The sequence below is a fragment of the Ipomoea triloba genome, chromosome 13 (assembly GCF_003576645.1).
Source record: "Ipomoea triloba cultivar NCNSP0323 chromosome 13, ASM357664v1".
Classification (NCBI taxonomy): domain Eukaryota; kingdom Viridiplantae; phylum Streptophyta; class Magnoliopsida; order Solanales; family Convolvulaceae; genus Ipomoea; species Ipomoea triloba.
The window spans coordinates 24,860,085-24,884,003 of NC_044928.1; the positions used below are offsets into that span (position 1 = coordinate 24,860,085).

General features: G+C 31.7%; 1 protein-coding gene across 1 annotated transcript; it reads left to right on the forward strand.

Annotated features, from left to right (window-relative positions):
* The first annotated feature begins 20,696 nt into the window (after positions 1-20,696).
* Positions 20,697-22,004, forward strand: LOC116002848. The gene is made up of 3 exons (XM_031243025.1): positions 20,697-20,880; positions 20,993-21,057; positions 21,309-22,004. The coding sequence occupies exons 1-3, from the start codon at positions 20,791-20,793 to the stop codon at positions 21,790-21,792; spliced, it is 639 nt and encodes a 212-aa protein (XP_031098885.1). The 5' UTR covers positions 20,697-20,790; the 3' UTR covers positions 21,793-22,004.
* Positions 22,005-23,919: the final 1,915 nt, after the last annotated feature.

Sequence of the window (23,919 nt, forward strand, 5' to 3'; positions counted from 1 at the left end):
ATCGATTTTAAGGCGGTAAGGGGCATGGCAATTAGGGAGATTGAGATCAAGGATGGCGTGTTCATGGGATTGGGGAAGGTCCTTCATTTGCCAGTCTTCACTTTCAATGAGATGATGAAGGAGATGTACAAATGTCTCAAAGCTTACGAGAATGATCAGGGCCTAAGGGAAAGGGAGGTAAGTGAATATCTGCGGTTTATGTGCGATATTGTTCGCAGCGACCAAGACGCCGCGCTGTTAGAGCAGAAAGGAGTGATTAAAGTGGAGGGTAGTAAGGTCCTGATAGACGAGGTAGCTGTGTATCTGAAAAGTGTGGCATGTGCCGGTGCCCACGCCGGTGCTTCCGGGGACACGCTCCTCCTCCCACTCACCAGCACCAATCTTCGACAGGTGAAACTAGACATCATTCAGTATCATCTCAAACCATGGTACTCTAAATTAGTATCCCGCGCTCTGTTGCTGGCCTTCTTCTCACTTCTCGTATCAATCATATCAGTTAGCTTCAGTATCCTCAGCTATTTCTTAGTGAGAAAACGACATCACCATTGATCCATCTGTCTCTGAGGTAGCTAAGCAAGACCCCGGCCGACCGGCCCCGAAGCGGCCAAGATGGGCACCCACCCTGGGCCCAAATTTGGGAGGGGCAGGCTAGTTTAATTTGGTTTTTTATTTTTTTATGAAGTTAAAAGAATATTTGCATATGCATAGATTTCAATTCATGATTTTAAAATTGTTTCTTAATTTTAAATCCACTTAATAATTACAACCATGTAATAAGATATATATTAGTGAACGTTGAATTAATTTATAACTAAACATTATATATGGCCCAAAATGTAATACTTTAAATCATCGTGAGATTGATTAGGTCAAGATGAAAATTTAATACTTTTACATTTTGATTTAAAAGTATTTTATTTTTCCTCAAAAGTATTATATTTTTCCAGTAACAAACACTTGCCAACATTACTTATTAGGGAAAATATACTGCTTTTGATGGAAAATATAATGATTTTGATGGAAAATATAATACTTGAGTAGCAAACACTTTATTCGTGATTAGTATTACATTTGCATGTTGATTAGACCTGGCAATTCATGTATACGGGTTCGTTAACGGGTCGACACGATAACGATACGAACACGATAAGGCTAAACACGAACACGACACGTTAAGGTTAACGGGTTCAAAATTGTAACACGAACACGATTTGTTAACGGGTTGACACGATAGACACGCTTTGTTAACAGGTTTTGGATCGTGTCAACACGATATGACACAAAACTCGTTTAAACACGCTAAATCTATTGATATATTAAAAACTAAAATTTAAAGTTAAGTTATATATGAAAAAAATAAAACATACAATCCAATCCATCAAACAAACTAAAAAAAATATTCAATTTATAACATTCATAAAATTATAAAATATCCAAAAATCATAATTAAAGAAGTCCATACTAGTTTTTAGAATAAAATTGAACACAATAAACATTCAAATTTCAGATTGTTGAACATCAATAATTGGTGTATGATCTTGGCCTAATGTAATAAATTCATTCTTAATCATATTCCTGATATATTTTGTAAAGACAATGTTTCTTACATAAATGACAATGGTTCTTAGCGAGTTCTAAACAGGTCTGTGTAAATGAGTTAACACGATAATATTAACGGGTTGAACGGGTTCTTAATAGGTTTAACGGATTGACTCGTTAAGACACGAAAACATAACGGCCTAACGGGTCAACCCGTTATACAAGTGTGAACAATGCAATTATTCTGATTTACTCTCCACTGTTGCGTAATATTTGAGGAATTTATTATTTTCATAAAACAAATTCGTACTCAATCACTTTGACTTTAAATTTCTTTTCTCGTTAGTTAAGCCGATTAATTCATCCATGGATTCCTTAAATTTGGGACATGCATAAAACATTACCATGTTTGTGGTCCCCGGATAATAATTTTCATACTCTAACTGTCTAGTAATTTTATCTTAAGTTAATTTCGAATTTAGGTATTTGATATACTATCATTCATTTGGGAGAAGAAGTTAAGGTTAAAATATAAAGATAAGATTCTATAAGGGCTAAAGAATAAGAAGACAATAACATAACCCCTCCAAGAACAATATTTATAAACTTCAAGCGTAATTTTTATTTATTTGGCTTCAATTCTTGTAATCTAATAAACTGTATATATATAGGTTATAAGTAACATTCATTTACATATATCTCCACAGAAATATAAAGTTAAATATTAAAATAAAATAAGAATCTCAAAACTGAGATCAATAATGGCAGATCTTTTGAAGTCCATTGTTATAATCTTGTTTCTCATGCTCCTTTCTTCTACAGAAATGGGTCTAACAATGACTGCAGAAGCCAAGAAGATTTGCATTGGCAAGAAAGGAATGTGTTGGTCTCAGAGCCATTGCGAGGCCATGTGCAGGGACGAGGGCCTTTGTGGTGATAAATGCTCCTTCTTTAAACAATGTTGTTGTACTGAACCCCATGGTGGCGGTGGCGGTGGCGGTGGCGGTGGAGGAGGAGGAGGAGAAAGGGGATGTATGTGACAGTCTAATGATATTACTGTGTCATTCTAAATAAGAAGTTATCGCTTTGATATGATTGATTTCTAATATCATATGTATTTATAATGAATAAATATAAGGATTTATAATTTTGCTCATTCATAATCCACTCGTTGAACAAGAATTCCTTTATAGTCCTTATCTTGACTTTATTTTCAATTATGATATTCTCTAACAAAACCTAATGCCCCAATATCAACACCACATACAATGTTTTGAAAGCTATTATTGTAGGTGGTGCATGTGCCAATGCAAGGTCTCATAATTTTATAAATGAAAGTAAAAAATTCATGAGGCTTCTTCAATGGAACATTTAAAGTGTTTGTAAAACGCTTCTCCCTTCTCAACTTCAAGAACAAGTGTATTGGTGCAATTATTCTTCACCTTCATTGACCACTATTTCATCATCCTTAGGCACTTTGTTAGTTTCTTGCTTTGAGTACGTCTTGGATGGCTTCTATTGGTTGCTTTTATACCTCAAGTTCTTGTGGATTATTGGTGGGATCAATCGGTGTTCTTCTTTTAGGTGAATGTTTTGGTCATCATCTTCTTGTGGATTATTGGTGGGGGCTCTTCTAAAGAAGGTACTAATTAATAGCTACAAAGGCTTTGAAAGAAGTTCTAGTCTATGAAAACTTCGAGTTACTCCTCTATATGCTACCCGTGGTGAATTATAATAATTAGTATAAAACAAATTTTGTGGCAATGGTGGCATATAGATCCGAATGGATCGGATCCTCTTGTATGATCATCATGTTTTGAGTATAGAGAACCTCTGTAGGAGGAATAAGTCGATAAAATCATAGATAATAAAAAACGATAGTAGGATTTGAATCTAAGTCATAATCGCAAAGAACGGTGAATAAGAAAAAATCTAAGTTGTGTGTACTCACATTTTCATAAAATCGATTCGCTACTTCTAAGAGAGCGTTGTAACGTTAGTATCTGAAGATAAAATGAATTACAACATTATATTTGTGATCCCTAAATAATAATTTTTGATACTCTAATTGTGTATGTACCACTTGTAATTTTATCTTTAATTATATAATTTATGTTTATAAATGGTATTTTTAGAGATGTCACGCACATTATTGCGTTTTTAATCTTACAATATAATAACCATTTTCCATTTTGCATTTGTCATCTTGTGAGTGTGAAAGAAATAAGAAATTCTGGGTTTTACCATAATACCTCTAAAAGATAAGGTTATAATATAAAGATATGATTGTATAAGGGCTAAAGAATAAAAAGAAAATAACATAACCCCTCCAAGAACAATATTTATAAATTTCAAGCTTAATTTTTATTTATTTGGCTTCAATTCTTGTAATCTAATAAACTGTATATATATAGGTTATAAGTGAAATTCATTTACATATATCTCCACAGAAATAAAAAGTAAAATATTAAAATAAAATAAGAAGCTCAAAACTGAGAGCATTAATGGCAGATTTTTTGAAGTCGATTCTTACAATCTTCTTTGTCATTCTCCTTTCTTCTACAGAAATGGGTCCAACAATGGCTGCAGAAGCGAAGAAGACATGCATTGGCAAGAAAGGATGGTGTTGGTCTCACAAGCAATGCGAGTTCATGTGCAAGGTCAAAGGCCTTTGTTGCGGTAAATGCTCCTTCTTAAAACAATGTTGTTGTAGTGGTGGTAATGGTGGAAGTGATCAAAGTAGAAGAAGAAGGATGTATATGACAGTCTAATGATATCACCTTGCCAATCTAAGAAAGAAAGTTATCTTTGATATGATCGATTTCTAATTTCATATATATATGGTATATATTTAGAAAGAATAAAGAGTTAATTACCGAAATGGTCCATTGACTTTAGCGAAATTATCAATTTGATCTTTGACTATTTTTTTTTTATCAATTAAGTCTCTCGATTTTAAAAATTTTAACCAATTTAGTCTGCCTCTCCGTTTATTTTGTTGTTAAACATCAATTAAATTGGGAGCAAATTGGTAGTTTTGCTATAGGTAAGGGACCATTTCGGTAATTAACTTTTCGGAAACAATGTGCATGTGATGAACGAAATGGTGTCTTAACTATAGTGAAATTACCAATTTGGTCCCGATTTAACGGATGTCTTAACAGCAAAATAAACAGAGGACCAAATTGGTTAAAAATTTTAAAGTTGAGTGACTTAATTGGTCAGAAAAAATAGTCAAAGATCAAATTGGTAATTTCGCTATAGTCAATGGACCATTTCGGTAATAAACTCAAGAATAAATATAACGATTTGTATATAGTTTTGCTCGTTCACAATCCTCACTTTGAACAAGAATTTCTTTATAGTCGTTGACTTTAGTTTCAATTACGATATTCTCTAACCAAACCTAATGCTCAAATATCAACCCCACAATGTTTTGATAGCTATTATATTAGGTAGTGTGCCAATGCAAGGTCTCAGAATATTATAAATGGAAGTAAGAAATTCATGAAGCTTCTTCAATGGAACATTAAAGTGTTTGTAAAACGCTTCTTCCTTCTCAACTTCAAGACTTCAAGTACAAGTGTATTGGTGCAATTATTGTTGACCTTCATTGACCACTATTTCATCATCCTTAGGCACTTTTTAGTTTCTTGCTTTGAGTACGTCTTGGATGGCTTCTATTGGTAGATTTTCTACCACAAGTTATTGTGGATTATTGGTGGAGATTGATCGGTATTTTTCTTATAAGTGAATATTTTGATCATCATCTTCAACTTGCATGTCATTAAAAAAAATATATGGAATCAATTTTCTCTAAGGGCTCTCGAAATAAGATGGCAATGTATAATGTAACCTAGCTAGCAATTTATTGCTCCAACATCAGGATATTGACCTTAAGTTGGTCTAACTCCTTAGACAATGTGTTGCTTGGTAATCAGATCCTTGATTGCTTCTAGAATTGCCTCCACTAAGGCCTTCCTCAATAGTGATCGATTTTTTCGAAAATTTTGCAAGTGTGATTAGAAAAAAGAAAATGAGAGTGGAGGAAAAAAAAAGAAAAGGAAAAAAGAAAAACAAAAAATTATTTTAAAAAAAAATATTTAGGCACCTGTCCGTGCACTGCACGCACGCATGTGAGGCACAACTTTTGCAAGGATAGTGGGCTCCACATTAGTCTGCAAAAACTAACCCTTAATTAGCGGAGCAACCCTTCATCCTCTCTCACTTCCCTCTCTCTCCTACATGTCAAAAAACTCCTCAAAATTTGTACTAAAATAACTAATGTGGAAGGCCTAATGGGTTGTGGGGGCTCCTCTATAGTAGGTGCTAATTAATACTTACCATGACTTTGGAAGAAGTTATAGTTCATGAAAACTTCGAGATACTCCTCTAAATGCTATCGGCGGTGAATTATAATAATCATCATAAAACAAATTTTGTGGCAATGGTGGCATGTAGATCCAAATGGATCCTCTTGTATGATCATCATGTTTTGAGTATAGGGAACATTTGTAGGAGGAATAAGTCTATAAAATCATAAATAACAAAAAATGATAGTAGGATTTGAATCTAAGCCATAATCCCAAAGAACAGTGAAGAAGAAAAAATCTAAGTTGTGTATACTCATATTTTTCATAAAACCGATTCGTTACTTCTGAGAATGTTAGGAGCGTTGTAACGTTAATCTCTCAAGATAAAATGAATTACAACATTATATTGTGATCCCTAGATAATAATTTTTGATACTCTAATTGTGTACCACTACTAATTTTATCTTTAATTATATAATTTATTTTTATAAATGGTATTTTTAGAGATGTTACGCACATTATTGCGTTTTTAATCTTTCAATATAATAACCATTTTCCATTTTTCATTTGTCAACTTGTGAGTGTGAAAGGAATAAGAAATTATGGGTTTTACCATATTACCTCTAAAAGATAAGGTTATAATATAAAGATTTGATTGTGTAAGGGCTAAAGAATAAAAAGAAAATAACATAACCCCTCCAAGAACAATATTTATAAACTTCAAGCTTACTTTTTATTTATTTGGCTTCAATTCTTGTAATCTAATAAACTGTATATATATAGGTTATAAGTGAAATTCATTTACATACATCTCCACAGAAATAAAAAGTAAAATACTAAAATAGAATAAGAAGCTCAAAACTGAGAGCATTAATGGCAGATTTTTTTAAGTCCATTGTTATAATCTTCTTTCTCATGCTCCTTTCTTCTACAGAAATGGGTCCAACAATGACTGCAGAAGCCAAGAAGACATGCATTGGCAAGAAAGGAAGGTGTTGGTCTCACATGGAATGCAACGTCAAGTGTAAGGTGAAGGGCTATTTTTGCGGTAAATGCACCTTCTTAAAACAATGTTGTTGTAGTGATGGCTATGGTGGAAGTGAAGTAGGAGAAGGAGAATGTATATGACAGTCTAATGATATTACCTTGCCAATCTAGAAAAGAAAGTTATTTATCGCTTTGATATGATCGATTTCTAATTTCATATAAATTTAGAAAGAATAAAGAGTTAATTACTGAAATGGTCCCTTGACTATAGTGAAATTATCAATTTGATTCTGATTTAACGGCTGTCTAACGGCAAAATAAACGGAGGACCAAATTGGTTAAAATTTTTAAAGTCGAGTGATTTAAATTGGTCAGAAAAAATAGTCAAAGATAAAATTGGTAATTTTGCTATAGTCAATGGACCATTTCGGTAATAAACTCAATAATAAATATAATTATATATAGTTTGGCTCATTCACAATCCACGCGTTGAACAAGAATTCCTTTATAGTCCTCGACTTTAGTTTCAGTTACGATATTCTCTAACCCAACCTAATGCCAAATATCAACCCCACAATGTTTTGATAGCTATTATTTTTGGTGGTGTGCCCATGCAAGGTCTCAGAATTTTATAAATGAAAGTAAGAAATTCATGAAGCTTCTTCAATGGAACATTAAAGTGTTTGTAAAACGCTTCTTCCTTCTCAACTTCAAGTGTATTGGTGCAATTATTCTTGACCTTCATTGACCACCACTATTTCATCATCCTTTAGGCACTTTTTAGTTTCTTGCTTTGAGTACGTCTTGGATGGCTTCTATTGATAGATTTTCTACCTCAAGTTCTTGTGGATTATTGGTGGAGATCAATCGGTGTTCTTCTTTTAAGTGAATGTTTTGATCACCATCTTCAACTTGCATGTCATTAAGAAAATATATATAGAATCAATTTTCTCTAAAGGGCTCTCGAAATACGATGGCAATGTAGAACGTAACCTAGCTAGCAATTTATTGCTCCAACATCAGGATATTGACCTTAAGTTGGTCTAACACCTTAGACAATGTGTCACTTGGTAATTAGATCCTTGATTCCTTCTAGGATTGCCTCCACTAAGAGCAACCACATCAGTGGTTATTTCACAGTTTTTTAGGGGATGAAAGCCACATGAAGGGGAGAGAAGATTGGGGTGCTCCTGCAAGAATGAGGTTTTTTAGGTTACAAGAAAAAAGAAATTTAATGATTGGTCATACTAACTTTATTTATTTATTTTTTATAAATTATATTTGTTTAATTTATTTTTTCTTCCCATTCCATTTTCTCTTTTCTAATCACACTTAAAAAAACTCTTAAAAAATCGTGAAATAACTCCATTGATAAGGATGCTCTTATGGGTTGTGGGGGCTCTTTTATAGAAGGTGCTAATTAATAGCTACCATGACTTTGGAAGAAATTCTAGTCCATGAAAACTTCGAGATATTCTTCTAAATGCTATCGGCAGTGAATTATAATAATTATCATAAAACAAATTTTTTGGCAATGGTGACATGTAGATCAAAATGGATCCTTGATCATCATGTTTTGAGTATAAGGAACCTCTCTAGGAGAAATAAGTTGATAAAATCATAGATAATAAAAAACGATAGTAGGATTTGAACTTAAGTCATAATCCCAAAGAACAGTGAATAAGAAAAAATCTAAGTTGCGTGTACTCACATTTTCATAAAATCGATTCGCTACTTTTGAGAGTGTTAGGAACGTTGTAACGTTAGTCTCCCAAGATTAAATGAATTACCACATTATATTTGTGATCCCTAGATAATAATAATTTTTTTTTGAACCTAAATAATAATTTTTTATACTCTAATTGTGTACCACTACTAATTTTATCTTTAACTATATAATTTATTTTTATAAATGGTATTTTTAGAGATGACACGCACGTTATTGCGTTTTTAATCTTTCAATATAATAACCATTTTCCATTTTGCATTTGTCAACTTGTGAGTGTGAAAGGAATAAGAAATTCTGGGTTTTACCATAATACCTCTAAAAGATAAGGTTGTAATATAAAGATATAATTGTATAAAGGCTAAAGAATAAAAAGAAAATAACATAACCCTCCAAGAACAATATTTATAAACTTCAAGCTTAATTTTTATTTATTTGGCATCAATTCTTGTAATCTAATAAACTGTATATATATAGGGTTATAAGTAACATTCATTTACATACATCTCCACAGAAATATAAAGTAAAATATTAAAATAAAATAAGAAGCTCAAAACTGAGCAATAATGGCAGATTTTTTGAAGTCCATTGTTATAATCTAGTTTCTCATGCTCCTTTCTTCTAAAGAAATGGGTCCAACAATGACTGCAGAAGCCAAGAAGACATGCATTGGCAAGAAAGGAACGTGTTGGTCTCACAACCATTGCGAGGTCATGTGCAAGAACCAGGGCCGTTGTGGCGGTAAATGCTCCTTCTTAAAACAATGTTGTTGTAGTGGTGGTCGTGTTGGAAGTGAAGTAGGAGAAGAAGGATGTATATGACAGTCTAATGATATCACCTTGCAAATCGAAATAAAAAGTTATCAGTTTGATATGATCGATTATTTCTAATATCATATATATATATAAAGAATAAATATAACGATCTATATATAGTTTTGCTCATTCACAATCTACCGTTGAACAAGAATTCCTTTATAGTCCTTAGCTTGGCTTTATTTTCAATTATGATATTCTCTAATTAACCAATTAAACCTAATAATGCCCCAATATCAACAGCGCAATGTTTTGAAAGCTATTATTTTAGGTGGTGTGCCAATCCAAGGTTTGATCTTGTAATTTTATAAATGAAAGCAAGAGATTCATGAAGCTTCCCTAGTTCCCTAATCCCTATAATAATGGGTTATGGGGGCTCCTCTGTAGAAGATGCTAATAGCTATCATGGTTTGACAGAAGTTCTAGGCCATGAAAATTTCGAAATACTTCTCTAAATGCCATCGATGAATTATAATTATCATAAAACAAATTTTGTGGCTTTGGTGGCATGTAGCATCCAAATGCATACTCTTATATGATCATCATGTTTTGACTATAGGGAACCTCTTTCATATATATAGGGTCATGATCAGGTGTAACCGCTCTTTAACGTGTGGTCAGTGCGGCCGCATCACTACGTATACAAATATACACCACTCAATGTTAGAAAATACACCACACAAATATGCATCATTAGGTACGCATCATCAAAAAACACACCACTAAGTATGTAAATATACACCGCCACTCAATGTTAGAAAATGCACTCAATATATATATATATATAGAAATCTATTCAAATGTGGCCGCGCCTTTCCGTGCGGCCGGTGCGGAATACACCACAATGTATACAAAACCAGACACCCAAAATACTGCACCATTACTCCCCTTGCCCCAAATGGTGCATTTCCTAATACTGCGTGGTGTATATTTGCATACCTAGTGGTGTGTTTTTTGGTGATGCGTACCTAACGGTGCATATTTGTGTAGTGCATTTTTTAACATTAAGTGGTGTATATCTATATACATAGTGGTGCGGCCGCACTGACCGCACGTTAAGGCACAGCCATAGCGAAATAGATAATAGGATGATTATGTTTTTCATTTATAAAATAATTTTTATATGTTCTCCAAATTATGATAATAAATATAATTTTTGTTTTATTTTTCTATTCTATAATTCTCCAATTGTTTAAAAAACTGAAAAAATTCTTAGTAAATCGACCTAATTCTTTAAGCTCCAAACCTTACAGAAGATAGTAAATATATTTAAGGACTTAATATGTGATAATAATAGGAATTAAATATTGCGCGATATTATAGGAATTAAATATTTTCTAACAACAGATTTTCCCTCAACCACTTTGACTTCAAATTTTCTCCCTCATCAATTAAGTCAATTAATGCATCCATCGATTCCGTAAATTTGGGACATTAAATTCACCAATTTTTTTTTTAATCAAAAGGGAGGGGAGACCCTGGGATGAACAACCTACTCAGTAGCAACCATTCGTCGCGACGTGGACACTCCCATCATATCCGCAGCTATTGAATTCACCAAATTAAGACTACAATTTAATAGTATGTAGGCCCCGGATACATAACTTTTCAGCTAATAATTTTAGTCCTTCATTATATAATTTATTTTTATAAATATTATTTTTAGAGGTTTCACGTTATTGAGTTCTTAATCTTTCGGTCTAACAAGGTCCAATTTACATTTGTCATTCTGAGTGCGAAGGAAATAAGAAATTTTGATTTTTACCGTAATATCTCTAAAAGTTAAGGCTTAAATATAAATATGAGATTCTACAAGTGTGAAAGATTAAAAACACAGTAACGTAACCCCATTTACAAACGTTCTTATATCGTGGACCGTGGTCCCAAAACGACGTCGTTTCAGTAAGTGGGAGACGGATCCCGTAATTGACACTACAGTTCATCTCAAAAGATATTGCATTACATTTGTTTTGATATTATCGAATGAAACTGTAGTTATATCGAAATGTAACTGTAGTTGTGTTGAAATGTAACTGCAGTGTATATGAACTGGTACTGAATAACAGTTTCACATTTGTGATTTATATTATCGAATGAAACTGTAGTTATATCGAAATGTAACTATAGTTGTGTTGAAATGTAACTGCAGTGTATATGAACTGGTACTGAATAACAGTTTCACATTTGTGATTTATATTATCGAATGAAACTGTAGTTATATCGAAATGTAACTATAGTTGTGTTGAAATGTAACTGCAGTGTATATGAACTGGTACTGAATAACAGTTTCACATTTGTGATTTATATTATCGAATGAAACTGTAGTTATATCGAAATGTAACTATAGTTGTGTTGAAATGTAACTGCAGTGTATATGAACTGGTACTGAATAACAGTTTCACATTTGTGATTTATATTATCGAATGAAACTGTAGTTATATCGAAATGTAACTATAGTTGTGTTGAAATGTAACTGCAGTGTATATGAACTGGTACTGAATAACAGTTTCACATTTGTGATTTATATTATCGAATGAAACTGTAGTTATATCGAAATGTAACTATAGTTGTGTTGAAATGTAACTGCAGTGTATATGAACTGGTACTGAATAACAGTTTCACATTTGTGATTTATATTATCGAATGAAACTGTAGTTATATCGAAATGTAACTATAGTTGTGTTGAAATGTAACTGCAGTGTATATGAACTGGTACTGAATAACAGTTTCACATTTGTGATTTATATTATCGAATGAAACTGTAGTTATATCGAAATGTAACTATAGTTGTGTTGAAATGTAACTGCAGTGTATATGAACTGGTACTGAATAACAGTTTCACATTTGTGATTTATATTATCGAATGAAACTGTAGTTATATCGAAATGTAACTATAGTTGTGTTGAAATGTAACTGCAGTGTATATGAACTGGTACTGAATAACAGTTTCACATTTGTGATTTATATTATCGAATGAAACTGTAGTTATATCGAAATGTAACTATAGTTGTGTTGAAATGTAACTGCAGTGTATATGAACTGATACTGAATAACAGTTTCACATTTGTGTTTTATATTATCGAATGAAACTGTAGTTATATCGAAATGTAACTGTAGTTGTGTTGAAATGTAACTGCAGTGTATATGAAAAGATACTGAATAACAGTTTCACATTTGTGTTTTTATATTATCGAATGAATTGAAACTGTAGTTATATCAAAATGTAACTGTAGTTGTGTTGAAATGTAACTGCAGTTGTGTAGAAATGTAACTGCAGTGTATATGAACTGAAAGTGAGTGGCATGAATTCATCCGTCTGTTTTCATTAATCAAAACGACGTCGTTTTGAAGCGCGGTCCACAATGCATTGTGGACCACGGTCCACGATATAACTTCAAAATTAATTTTTAACCATTTAACTTAGATTCTCTTAATCTAGTAAGTAGTATAAATTGGATATGTTATAAGTGATATTCACCCACACATACATACCTCTATAGAAAGAAGGTAAAACAAACATCTAAAATAAGAAGTCCCAAAATTGAGAGTAATGGCAAGTTCTTTTAAGTTGAGTGTAATAATCTTCTTCTTGCTTGTAATCTTTTCTGTCGCTGAAGTGGAAGGTGGAAGAATAGGTATGCGAATAACCAAGAAGAGGTGCATTAGCAAGAAAGGAAAACGTTGGTCTAACGAAAAATGTAATGAACAGTACATGTAAGAAACAAGGCTATGATGAAGGCAAATGCACCCTCTTAAGACAATATAATGTTGTTGTAAAGTAACCGTTGATTGATGGGAGTTACAATATATTATTTTAAGTTTTAGATTAGTAGTGTACTATTTTATTGCCAATATTTATGTTGCTCATCTATAACCTAGTAATATCAATTTTCTTTTCCATTTTACCTTTACTATTATTTGGGCGGGAATTTCACAAAAGAAAATTTTAATTAATAGTATAGATGTAGGTTCTTTAAAATGACATTAATTTGCCTACAATCATTTACACATATTATTAAAAATATCCTATTGATATATTTTTGAGTGATACTCATTAATTTATTTTTAATCTTAGTTGTTTATTGATGGACTTGCAATATTGATAAAATGAAGCTTCTTAATTGTGATAATGAACATTTAGAATTCTCTAAATAAACGTATTTTAGGTTCATTTGTAATATACTGTAGTTGCATTATTATTGTACATATAAACATCCAATATTGTCAAAATAAATCATTAATATTGTGAAAATGAATGCCAAAGATTTTGTGGTCTAGTGGCACCCGATTTACATTTCCTCATAGATGAGAGTAGGTTTGAGCCTCAGTGTAGGCGATTGTTGACTCTTTTTATATGTTAATTTTATTTGTAAAATGGGTTACACGCACAAAGCAATGGAACCATGGCTACAGTGGCCAGAATGGACAATTGGTTTCCGTCGAAAATCTGTAGCATTAGTTTTTAAAAAATAAATAAATAACATTACTTTAATATTATTATATTTTTTCTATATTTTAAATAAAACAATTAAAATTCTTAATTATACAATTCTACCCATTTTTACACATAAAGACAATTTTTCAGAATACATTCCAATTCAAACACTGAAAATGAAATCATTTTTCAGAAGTCATTTTCCTACTTTCCAAATACATCTCTTTGAGAGCACAAAAAGTCAATACCGCCTCCACTAAAGCTCAATCTCATGGTCTCTCATATGAGAAAGTCACTACATGTCATTTGAGCACAAGGTGCTTGGCAACTAAGGGCCCGTTTATTTAGGAAATTATTCTCTATTTTTTGTTTTCTAATTTTTTAATTTTTTATTTTCTATTTTATGTTTAGAAAACTTGTTTATTAACCCATTATTTTTTTAAATTTATTTTTTAGACTAATGGTATAAAATTAACACAAGTTTAATTTCAAGTAATTTTTAGTCTTTTAGATCTTATATTTAAAATATCTTTGGATATGCATGGTTTAAATGGAATAAATATAATTTTTAATTTTAAATCTAATATATGTAAGATTTTTACATTTGATTTCCGAACCAAATTTATATTCATAAATAACATAACTAAAAATATATTCGAACCAATTAAGTTCTCCTAAAATTTAGTTTAGATAATATTAATATTTTTTTGACCTAATATTAACATAACTAAAAATATCCGAATTAATAATCTATTAAGTTCAATCAAAATATAAAACTTGATATAGAGTTCAAGTTTTAATTGTGATTTGTGATAATGTGAATAAAATTTAACTTTTAATTTAAGTAAATAAGTTATGTTTATATAAGTAAATGCGAGTAGAAAAGATAGAAGATGAAATAAATAAAAGAAGATAACGAATATAATCATAGTAATTAATAAATATGTAAACAAATAATGGTGAAAATGTGTTATAGTGTATATCGCCAAATAGATAATAGGATGATTATGTTTTTCATTTAGAAAACGATTTTTAAAAGTTCTCAGAATTATGATAATAAATAGGAATAAGGTTCAAATTGACCACGATTTTTAAAAGTTCTCAGAATTATGATAATAAATAGGAATAAGGTTCAAATTGACCATTGAACGAAACGTGAAAGGGCAATTTGGCTACTGAACGAAATAAAAGTGCAATTAGGCCACTCAACACTCCAAATGTATGCAATTTCACCTGATAGCATGTTAACACTCCATCCAGCAGGTTGCATGTTGATTTGGACGATGATTTGACATTTTTTTTTTAATTTCCTTTTTATTTCTTATTTTTATTTTTGAAAACCCTTTTCTAGCATAAAATATACTACAATATATATTCAATTTTTTTAAATAAATATATTCAATTTATAATTTTATATAATAATTAAGATGTTAATAAATAGAATGAAACATGATTCTCTTCGCAATAATGCACTACTTTGGAGCTAAATTAAGTAAAAGGTGGACCAAACACTACTTTAATTTGGTGCTAAAATCTCTCTTCACAGTGCATGTCTTACCATTATAATTTGCAAAAAATCTGCTGCAGTACCTTGTTCTTTTGTATGAACATATACACTCTTCAAATATCTTTCAGCGAACGAAACGGGTTAGAAGAAATTGATACTGCAAATTGATGAAGTTACGAACTGATAATCTTCAATCTGATGAAACCCCGAAGCAACAATGGAACAAATATGGATTTTATGTGTGATTTGAGAATTTTACAGTTGATTTGGAGATTTATGATTGAAGCTTTTTTTTTTTTTTTTTGAAAGAATGATTGAAGCTTAGTTTGCCTAATTTGCCTAGTACATGGTGGAAGTGCAGCAGATTTTATGCAAGAAAAGGATTTTCAAAAAGAAAAAGAAATTAAAAGAATTTTTTTTTAAAAAAAAATGTCAAGTCATTTTCCATGTCTAACGTGCAACCTGGTAGAGTGGGGTGTTAACCTGCTATCAGGTGAAATTGCATACATTTGGAGTGTTGAGTGACTTAATTGCACTTTTTTCGTTCAATGGCCAAATTGCACTTTCACATTTCGTTCAATGGCCAATTTGAACCTTATTCCTAATAAATATGTTTTCTATTTTTTCTATTCTCTAATTCTCCTATTTAAATATAAAAAAAAAAAAAAAACCTTATCCACTTAGTAAATCGACCTAATTCTTTAAAGCTCCAAACATTTTAGAAGTAAATATATTTAAGGAAATAATATGTGATAATGATAGTAATTAAATATTGCGTGATATTATAGGAATTAAATATTTTCAAACAACAGATTTCCCCTCAACCACTTTGACTTCAAATTTTCTTCTCATCAATTAAGTTAATTAATTCATCCATCGATTCCGTAAATTTGTGACATTAAATTCACCAAATTAAGACTACCATTTTAATAGTAGGCCCTGGATACATAATTTTTCAGCTAATAATTTTAGTATTTAATTATATAATTTGTTTTTATACAATGTCCAATTTACATTTGTCATTCTATAAGTGCGAAGGAAATAAGAAATTTTAAATTTTATCATAATATCTTTAAAAGCAAAGGCTGAAATATAAATATGAGATTCTACAAGGGTGAAAGATTAAAAACACAGTAACGTAACCCCCACTAAGAACAATATTTAACTTCGATTCTCTTAATCTAGTAAGTAATATAAATTGGATAGGTTATAAGTGATATTCACCCACACATACCTCTATAGAAAGAAGGTAAAACAAACAAATACAATAAGAAGCCTAAAATTGAGAGTAATGGCAAGTTCTTTTAAGTCGACAGTCATAATTTTCTTCTTGCTCGTAAGCTTTTCTTCTGGTGAAATGGAAGGTGGAAGAATAGGTCTGCCGATAACCAAGAAGAGGTGCATTAGCAAGAAAGGAAAATGTTGGTCTACCGAAAAATGCGATGAACAGTGTAAGAAACAAGGCTATGATGAAGGCAAATGCACCCTCTTAAGACAATGTTGTTGTAAAGTAACCGTTGATTGATGGGAGTTACAATATATTATTTTAAGTTTTAAATTAGTATTGTACTATTTTATTGCCAATATTTATGTTGCTCATCTATATAAATGTTATGCGTATGGTATAACTTTTGTGTTGAAATTGTACATATATAGTAAATCACTTATATATGGATACACTAAGGCTTAAAGCCTCGAAAGTCTAAACAATTTGGATAGAAATATATATTTCACATAGCTATCTAGTTCTAATATATATTTAAGAAATGCACAATAAGTATTTTACATATATGATAAATGAATGAATCAACAACGGTTATTCTAAAATTTCTTCATTTTCTAGGTTTGTCAAATTGATTACAATATTGTTGTAGTCTCGCCATCTTTTTAATGCACCAAGTGTGTTACAATGTTCTATTCTCCTAAATTGATAGTTTTAAATGTAGCTACGAAAGATAATGATATAATTAACATTTACATATTATTATCAACATAAAGCATACCAGCCATTTTGGTGTTCTGCTCATGGTTCATTTGGTTCAACCATTTTTGTTGAAAGAGTTATTGTGGATGAAGATTAGATAAAGTATTAAAAATTTAAACATTTTAAATATGATGTAGTCTAAAGATATAATGAGGAGTTTCTTATTTTAATTTGTTTGGTTATTTGAATACTCTCTTTGTCAACAAATCCCCCAAGTAGTTAATATGATTGATTTCAAATTTTTTTTTTAATTTTTTCATGGGATTAATAAAATAGACTTAATTCCGCTCGAGGTCCATTGTCTTTGGTGGCAATTCGAAACTTAGTCTCAGACTATCGTTTTTGCCATTTAACATCCCAGACAATTTTATTTTTTGGGACACTTTTAGTCCTTTTCGTGACTTTTCATATTTTTAGTAAGAGCATTTTTGTTTTTTCATATTTTTCTTTTGTTATTTTTTCCGATTTCAACCGGTTTAATTGGTTTAGGACAAAAAAAAATATTTTTTGTTTTTTTCTATTATCTAATTCTCTATTTTAAAAAAATAATAATAATAATAAATGAGACCGTCTCACCGTGAGTCGGGTCGGGTCGGGTCAAGACGAGATTGTGATACTTGTACGCACGATTCTCATACTTATTTGCTCAAATGTAATACTAATCAAGAATAAAATTTTTGTTACTTATAAGGGCAAATGTAATACTTTTAAGGGAATACAATACTTTTACATTTCAATTTAAAAGTATTACATTTTTTCCTCAAAAATATTATATTTTTCTTTATAAGTAAGGAGCACTTGTCAACATTACTTATTATGAAAAATGTAATATTTTTCCACTTATAAGCAACAAAAATTGTATTCATGATTAGTATTATATTTGAGCATATAAGTATGACATTTGTATGTTGTTTCGACCCACCCGACACATCTCACGAATAAGGATCCGTGAAACGGTCTCACACAAGTGTGACAAAACTTTCTGTGAGAAGGGTTGGGTCGGGTCAGATGAATGTGAAAATTTGATACTTATACACACAAATTTCATACTCATATGCTCAAATTTAATACTAATCACGAATAAAATTTTTGTTACTTATAATGGTAAATGTAATACTTTTAAGGGAATATGTAATACTTTTACATTTTGATTTAAAAGTATTACATTTTTTCTTAAAATTATTATGGTCATGTTTGGTAAATAATCAGCCTATCAGCCAATTTTGGCTTATTTGACAACTATTAATTGTTTGGTTTTAACTCCAAAATACTAAAATTCAAAAGGCTACTCAAAGCAGCATTTTCAATTAGCCTTTTGAGAAAAGAAATTATACCAAACAGCTATCAGCTAACAGCTAATCTATCAAACAACTTTCTACCATCAACTAATGTTATCAACTAATCATACCTTCTAACCCAATCATCTAACAGTCATTTACCAAACAGGGCCTATATTTTTCCTTATAAGTAAGGGGAACATTACTTATTATGAAAAATATAATACTTTTAATGGAAAATATAATACTTTTACATCAAAATACAAAATTATTACTTAAATCTCCAAGCCAGCTGTCCCACCCAATAGAGGTGCCTACAATCCAGCGAGGGGTTAGTCACTATGTCCGACGGTGGAGACCTTGGGTTACACCAAAAAAAATACAAAATTATTACTATACATTTTTCTTCAAAAGTATTACATTTTCCCTTATAAATGACAAAAATTTTATTCTTGATTAGTATTACATTTAAGCATATAAATATGACATTTGGGCATATAAGTATGACAGCATTTGCATGTTGATTCAACCCGACTCGACTCGTCTAACAAATCAGGATACGTGAGACAGTCTCAGACAAGTGTGACCCTTAAGGAAATAATATGTGATAATGATAGGAATTAAATATTGCGAGATATTATAGGAATTAAATATTGCGTGATATTATAGGAATTAAATATTTTCAAACAACAGATTTCATTCCCCTCAACCACTTTGACTTCAAATTTTCTTCCTCATCAATTAAGTCAATTAATTCATCCATCGATTCCGTAAATTTGTGACACTAAATTCACCAAATTAAGATTACCATTTTAAAAGTAGGCCCCGGCCGGATACATAATTTTTCAGCTAATAATCTTAGTCTTTAATTATATAATTTATTTTTATACAATGTCCAATTTACATTTGTCATTCTATATGTGGGAAGGAAATAAGAAATTTTAGATTTTACCATAATATCTCTAAAAGTTAAAGCTTAAATATAAATATGAGATTCTACAAGGGTGAAAGATTAAAAACACACTAACGTAACCCCCACTAAGAACAATATTTACAAACTTCAAAATTAATTAATTTTCAGCCATTTTACTTAGATTCTCTTAATCTAGTAAGTACTATAAATTGGATAGGTTATAAGTGATATTCACCCACACATACCTCTATAGAAAGAAGGTAAATAAAATAAGAAGCCTAAAATTGAGAGTAATGGCAAGTTCTTTTAAGTCAACAGTCATAATCTTCTTCTTGCTCGTAAGCCTTTCTTATGGTGAAATGGAAGGTGGAAGAATAGGTCTGCCGATAACCAAGAAGAGGTGCATTAGCGCGAAAGGAAAATGTTGGTCTCACGAAAAATGCGATGAACAATGTAATAAACAAGGCTATGATGAAGGCAAATGCACCCTCTTAAGACAATGTTGTTGTAAAGTAACCATTGATTGATGGGAGTAGTTCCAATATATTATTTTAAGTTTTAGATTAGTATTGTACTATTTTATTGCCAATATTGATGTTTCTCATCTATATAAATGTTATGCGTATGATTTAACTTTTGTGTTGAAACTGAACATATATAGTAAATTACTACGTATGGATACACTAACGCTTAAAGGCTCCAAAGTTCAAACAATTCGGATGAAAATACTATGTTCCACATATGGTGGCTGTCAATTGAGCCAACCCACCCAGTTTCAACTAGATAGGAATGTAAAATGAGATAGACAAAATATTTCTTAATAATTAGTAATGAAAATTTTTCATTTCTCCTTAATTAAATTTTTTTCATAACATTTAAAATATTCAACTTTCAGCAAAGTTAAGATATTTCGAATATTTTAATTTGAAATCAATTGACTCGAGAAAATCCAACGATTAAAGGTGACCAAATTAATAATTAATAATTAAAAGTGAAAATTTAAATAAAGGGTTAAATTAAAGGAGATCAAAAAAAAAAAAAAAAAACAGGTAAGTAATAGCTTTGGTCCCCATTGATTTTGGTTTTAATAAAAAGTTGTGATGCGCCCACCTCTCCCGTCATTATTAGTCACGTTTGCGGCTTCTTTAACGTTAGCATTTTTCAAAGTACCGTTAGAGACAACAGAGGCAACACATTCAAATGAAATCTCCCCTATACTACATTATATTATATTGCCCAGCTTCATCAAATTAAATGAAGTAAAGCAACCAGCCATTGTTGCAGATTGGAGTCCATGAAAATGGGTTGTTTTCTTGCCTGTTTTGGTTACGCCAAGAAACGGAAACGCAGAAAGCCAGGCAGCAAAGTTCAATCAACTGATCAGGTAACACCATCTATCAGCAAGTTAAAGACAAGACATCATTAGTGGGTAATTCTTGTACCTTAATTAGCTTGATCATCTTCATTAAAGTGCAATTAAATTGGTATCTGTATAGGTTGCCGCCGGAAGTTATGTGCCTCTGGACTTTGAAAAGCTTGATGCATCAGATTCTGATACCAGGTAAGATATCAGTTTCTTGCTCCCAAACTTCATCCTTGTGACCAGTTGAGTTGTCCATGCCCGTAGGATATAGACAATTTTTATATATGTTAGAAAATTAGTTATTTTTGGCATAAAAGTGGACATTTCTATGGTTCCACTTTTGATTTAGTTCGGATTAATGTATATTCGCGTCTTAAGTTAGGGGATTAATTCGATATACAATACACTCAGTGGTTTATGCATATTTTGGGTGGTTTAATTTAATGCAGCGCAAGACGAAAAGAAGAAGGGAATGCTAAAATGAAGAAAAAGAAAGTGAGGTTTAATTTGAATGTGAAAACCTATGAGCCGTTACAGTACGAGGAAATTGAAGATTATTTGTCAGAGGGTGAGGAGAAAACAAAATGGGAGTACAGCAAGGAAGAAGCAACAAAGGCAATGCTGCGATCGTACCCTTCAAATTACAGATACTATAACTGCGTGGATGAAGAGGAGGAGGGCGAGATTGAACTGGACGAGAGTGATCTTGAATTCGACGAGATTGAGGATTTTGACGACGAGGAAGATTGCCATGTTCCCGTGAAAACAGGAAACAGAGATCCACTGTCGGGTGACAATGAAGGTGGTCGGTATGCAAGAAGTTCTGTGCTAAATCCAGTTGAAAATGTGGTTCAGTGGAAAGCGATTAAAGCTAGAGAAAGAGTGGAGCTAAAGAATGAGAAGGAAAATATGAGAATTATTGCAAACTTGTAAGATATATTTAATAAAATATATCCAAGTATTTAATTGAGAGGAAGGGAGGAAAAATACTACGGAAGAATATTAATCTAGAGAGAGGAAGAGAAGTCTGAACAAAGGAGGGAATTTTTTTATTTCATCAGCTTCTTCATTTGGGTGGTACAAACAATCTGAACCAAAGCTCCCTATTTATACAAAAGGAAATCCGACAATTTTGATGCTGCCAACTCTTATACAATAATCACACACATGCTTTAATAATATAATACACACTCACTTATATTACTCCCACGTGCACAACTAAGCTTAATGATGTGCCAGTACATGCCCACATGCATTCTTGCTCATCACATGCAATCTTACTTGGTTTAAATAATATAATAATAATAATAATAATAATAATAGTTTTATTATTATAACATTGCCTCCCTTAAACCAAGTTGGATATGTTCGTCATCCCTATTTCCTTCTTCAATTTGAGAAATGTCTCGGTCTTCAATGGCTTTGTAAAAATATTAGCAACTTGACACTCACTTGCACAGTACTCAATGTTGATTTGTTTTTTAGCAACCAATTCCCTGATCTTGTGATACTTGATATCAATGTGTTTGCTGCGACCATGAAAAACAGGATTTTTGGACAACGAAATGGCAGACTTGTTGTCACAAAAAATTGTTGTAGGTGCCTCCTGCTTTTGTTGCAAAAAATCCAAAATTCTTCTGAGCCAAATTGCTTGAGTTGCACAGTTTGCTGCTGCAATGTATTCTGCTTCTGCGGTTGAAAGTGCTACAATCTGTTGCTTCTTTGAAGACCAAGAAAATATAGCAGAACCAAGATAGAAGGCATATCCCGATGTGCTTTTTCTTGTCTCAACATCTCCAGCCCAATCACTGTCTGTGTATCCAACAAGTTTCACAGCATCATTAGTAGAGTAAAAAATTCCATCATTACTCGTACCTTTGACATATCTCAAAATTCGCTTTGCTGCAACCCAGTGTGATTCTTTTGGTTCCTCCATTAATCTGCTGAGTATTCCAACTCCAAAAGAAATATCTGGCCTTGTAGCTACCAAATACCTCAAACTCCCCATTAAACTTTTATAAGCTGTAACATTCACATTCTTACCACACTCATCTTTGGACATCTTCAACTTTTCAGCTACTGGAGTTGAAACTGGTTTGGAGTTTTCCATTTTGATCTTTCTCAAAATATCAGCAGCATATTTCTTCTGTGAAATAAATATTCCACCATTCATCTGAACAACTTCAAGACCAAGAAAGTAACACATAAGGCCCATATCAGTCATTTCAAATTTCTTAATGAGTGCCTCCCTGAATTCTGAGATTAGTTTCAAATTGTTTCCAGTAAAAATCAAATCATCAACATACAGACAGATTATAACAATATCTCCAGAATCTGTGTATTTGACATACAGAGTATGCTCATAAGGACATCTCATAAAACCATTCTCAACAAAATAAGAATCAATGCAACCATACCATACTCTGGGTGCCTGTTTTAAACCATACAAAGCTTTTCTCAACTTGTAAACCTTATTTTCTTCCCCTTTCTTCACATATCCTGCAGGTTGCTCAACATATATTTCCTCTTCAAGAAAACCACCTGCAGGTTGCTCAACATATATTTCCTCTTCAAGAAAACCATTCACAGGTTGCTCAACATATATTTCCTCTTCAAGAAAACCATTCAAAAAAGCAGACTTGACATCCATTTGATACAATTTCCAATCATTTAAAGCAGACTTGACATCCATTTGATACAATTTCCAATCATTTTGAGCAGCAAGAGAAATAATTTGATACAATTTCCAATCATTTTGAGCAGCAAGAGAAATAATTTGATACAATTTCCAATCATTTTGAGCAGCAAGAGAAATAAGCATTCGCACAGTATCAAGTCTACTTACTGGAGCAAAAACCTCAAAATAATCAATGCTTGGTTTTTGTTTGTAACCCTTTGCTACCAACCGTGCCTTAAAACGGTCAACCTCACCATTTGACTTGTATTTGGTTTTATAAACCCACTTTACTCCAATTGGCTTCTTTTCAAGAGGTAAATCTATTAACTCCCAAGTACCATTCTTTTCAATGGCACAAATCTCCTCATCCATTGCCTTAAGCC

Bases quoted from the DNA above. Each gene is read 5' to 3' on its own strand.
- LOC116002848 (XM_031243025.1), top strand. From the start codon at position 20,791: ATGAAAATGGGTTGTTTTCTTGCCTGTTTTGGTTACGCCAAGAAACGG. The intron at 20,881-20,992 runs GTAACACCATCT...GTATCTGTATAG, and splicing joins AAGTTCAATCAACTGATCAG to GTTGCCGCCGGAAGTTATGT. The intron at 21,058-21,308 runs GTAAGATATCAG...AATTTAATGCAG, and splicing joins GCATCAGATTCTGATACCAG to CGCAAGACGAAAAGAAGAAG.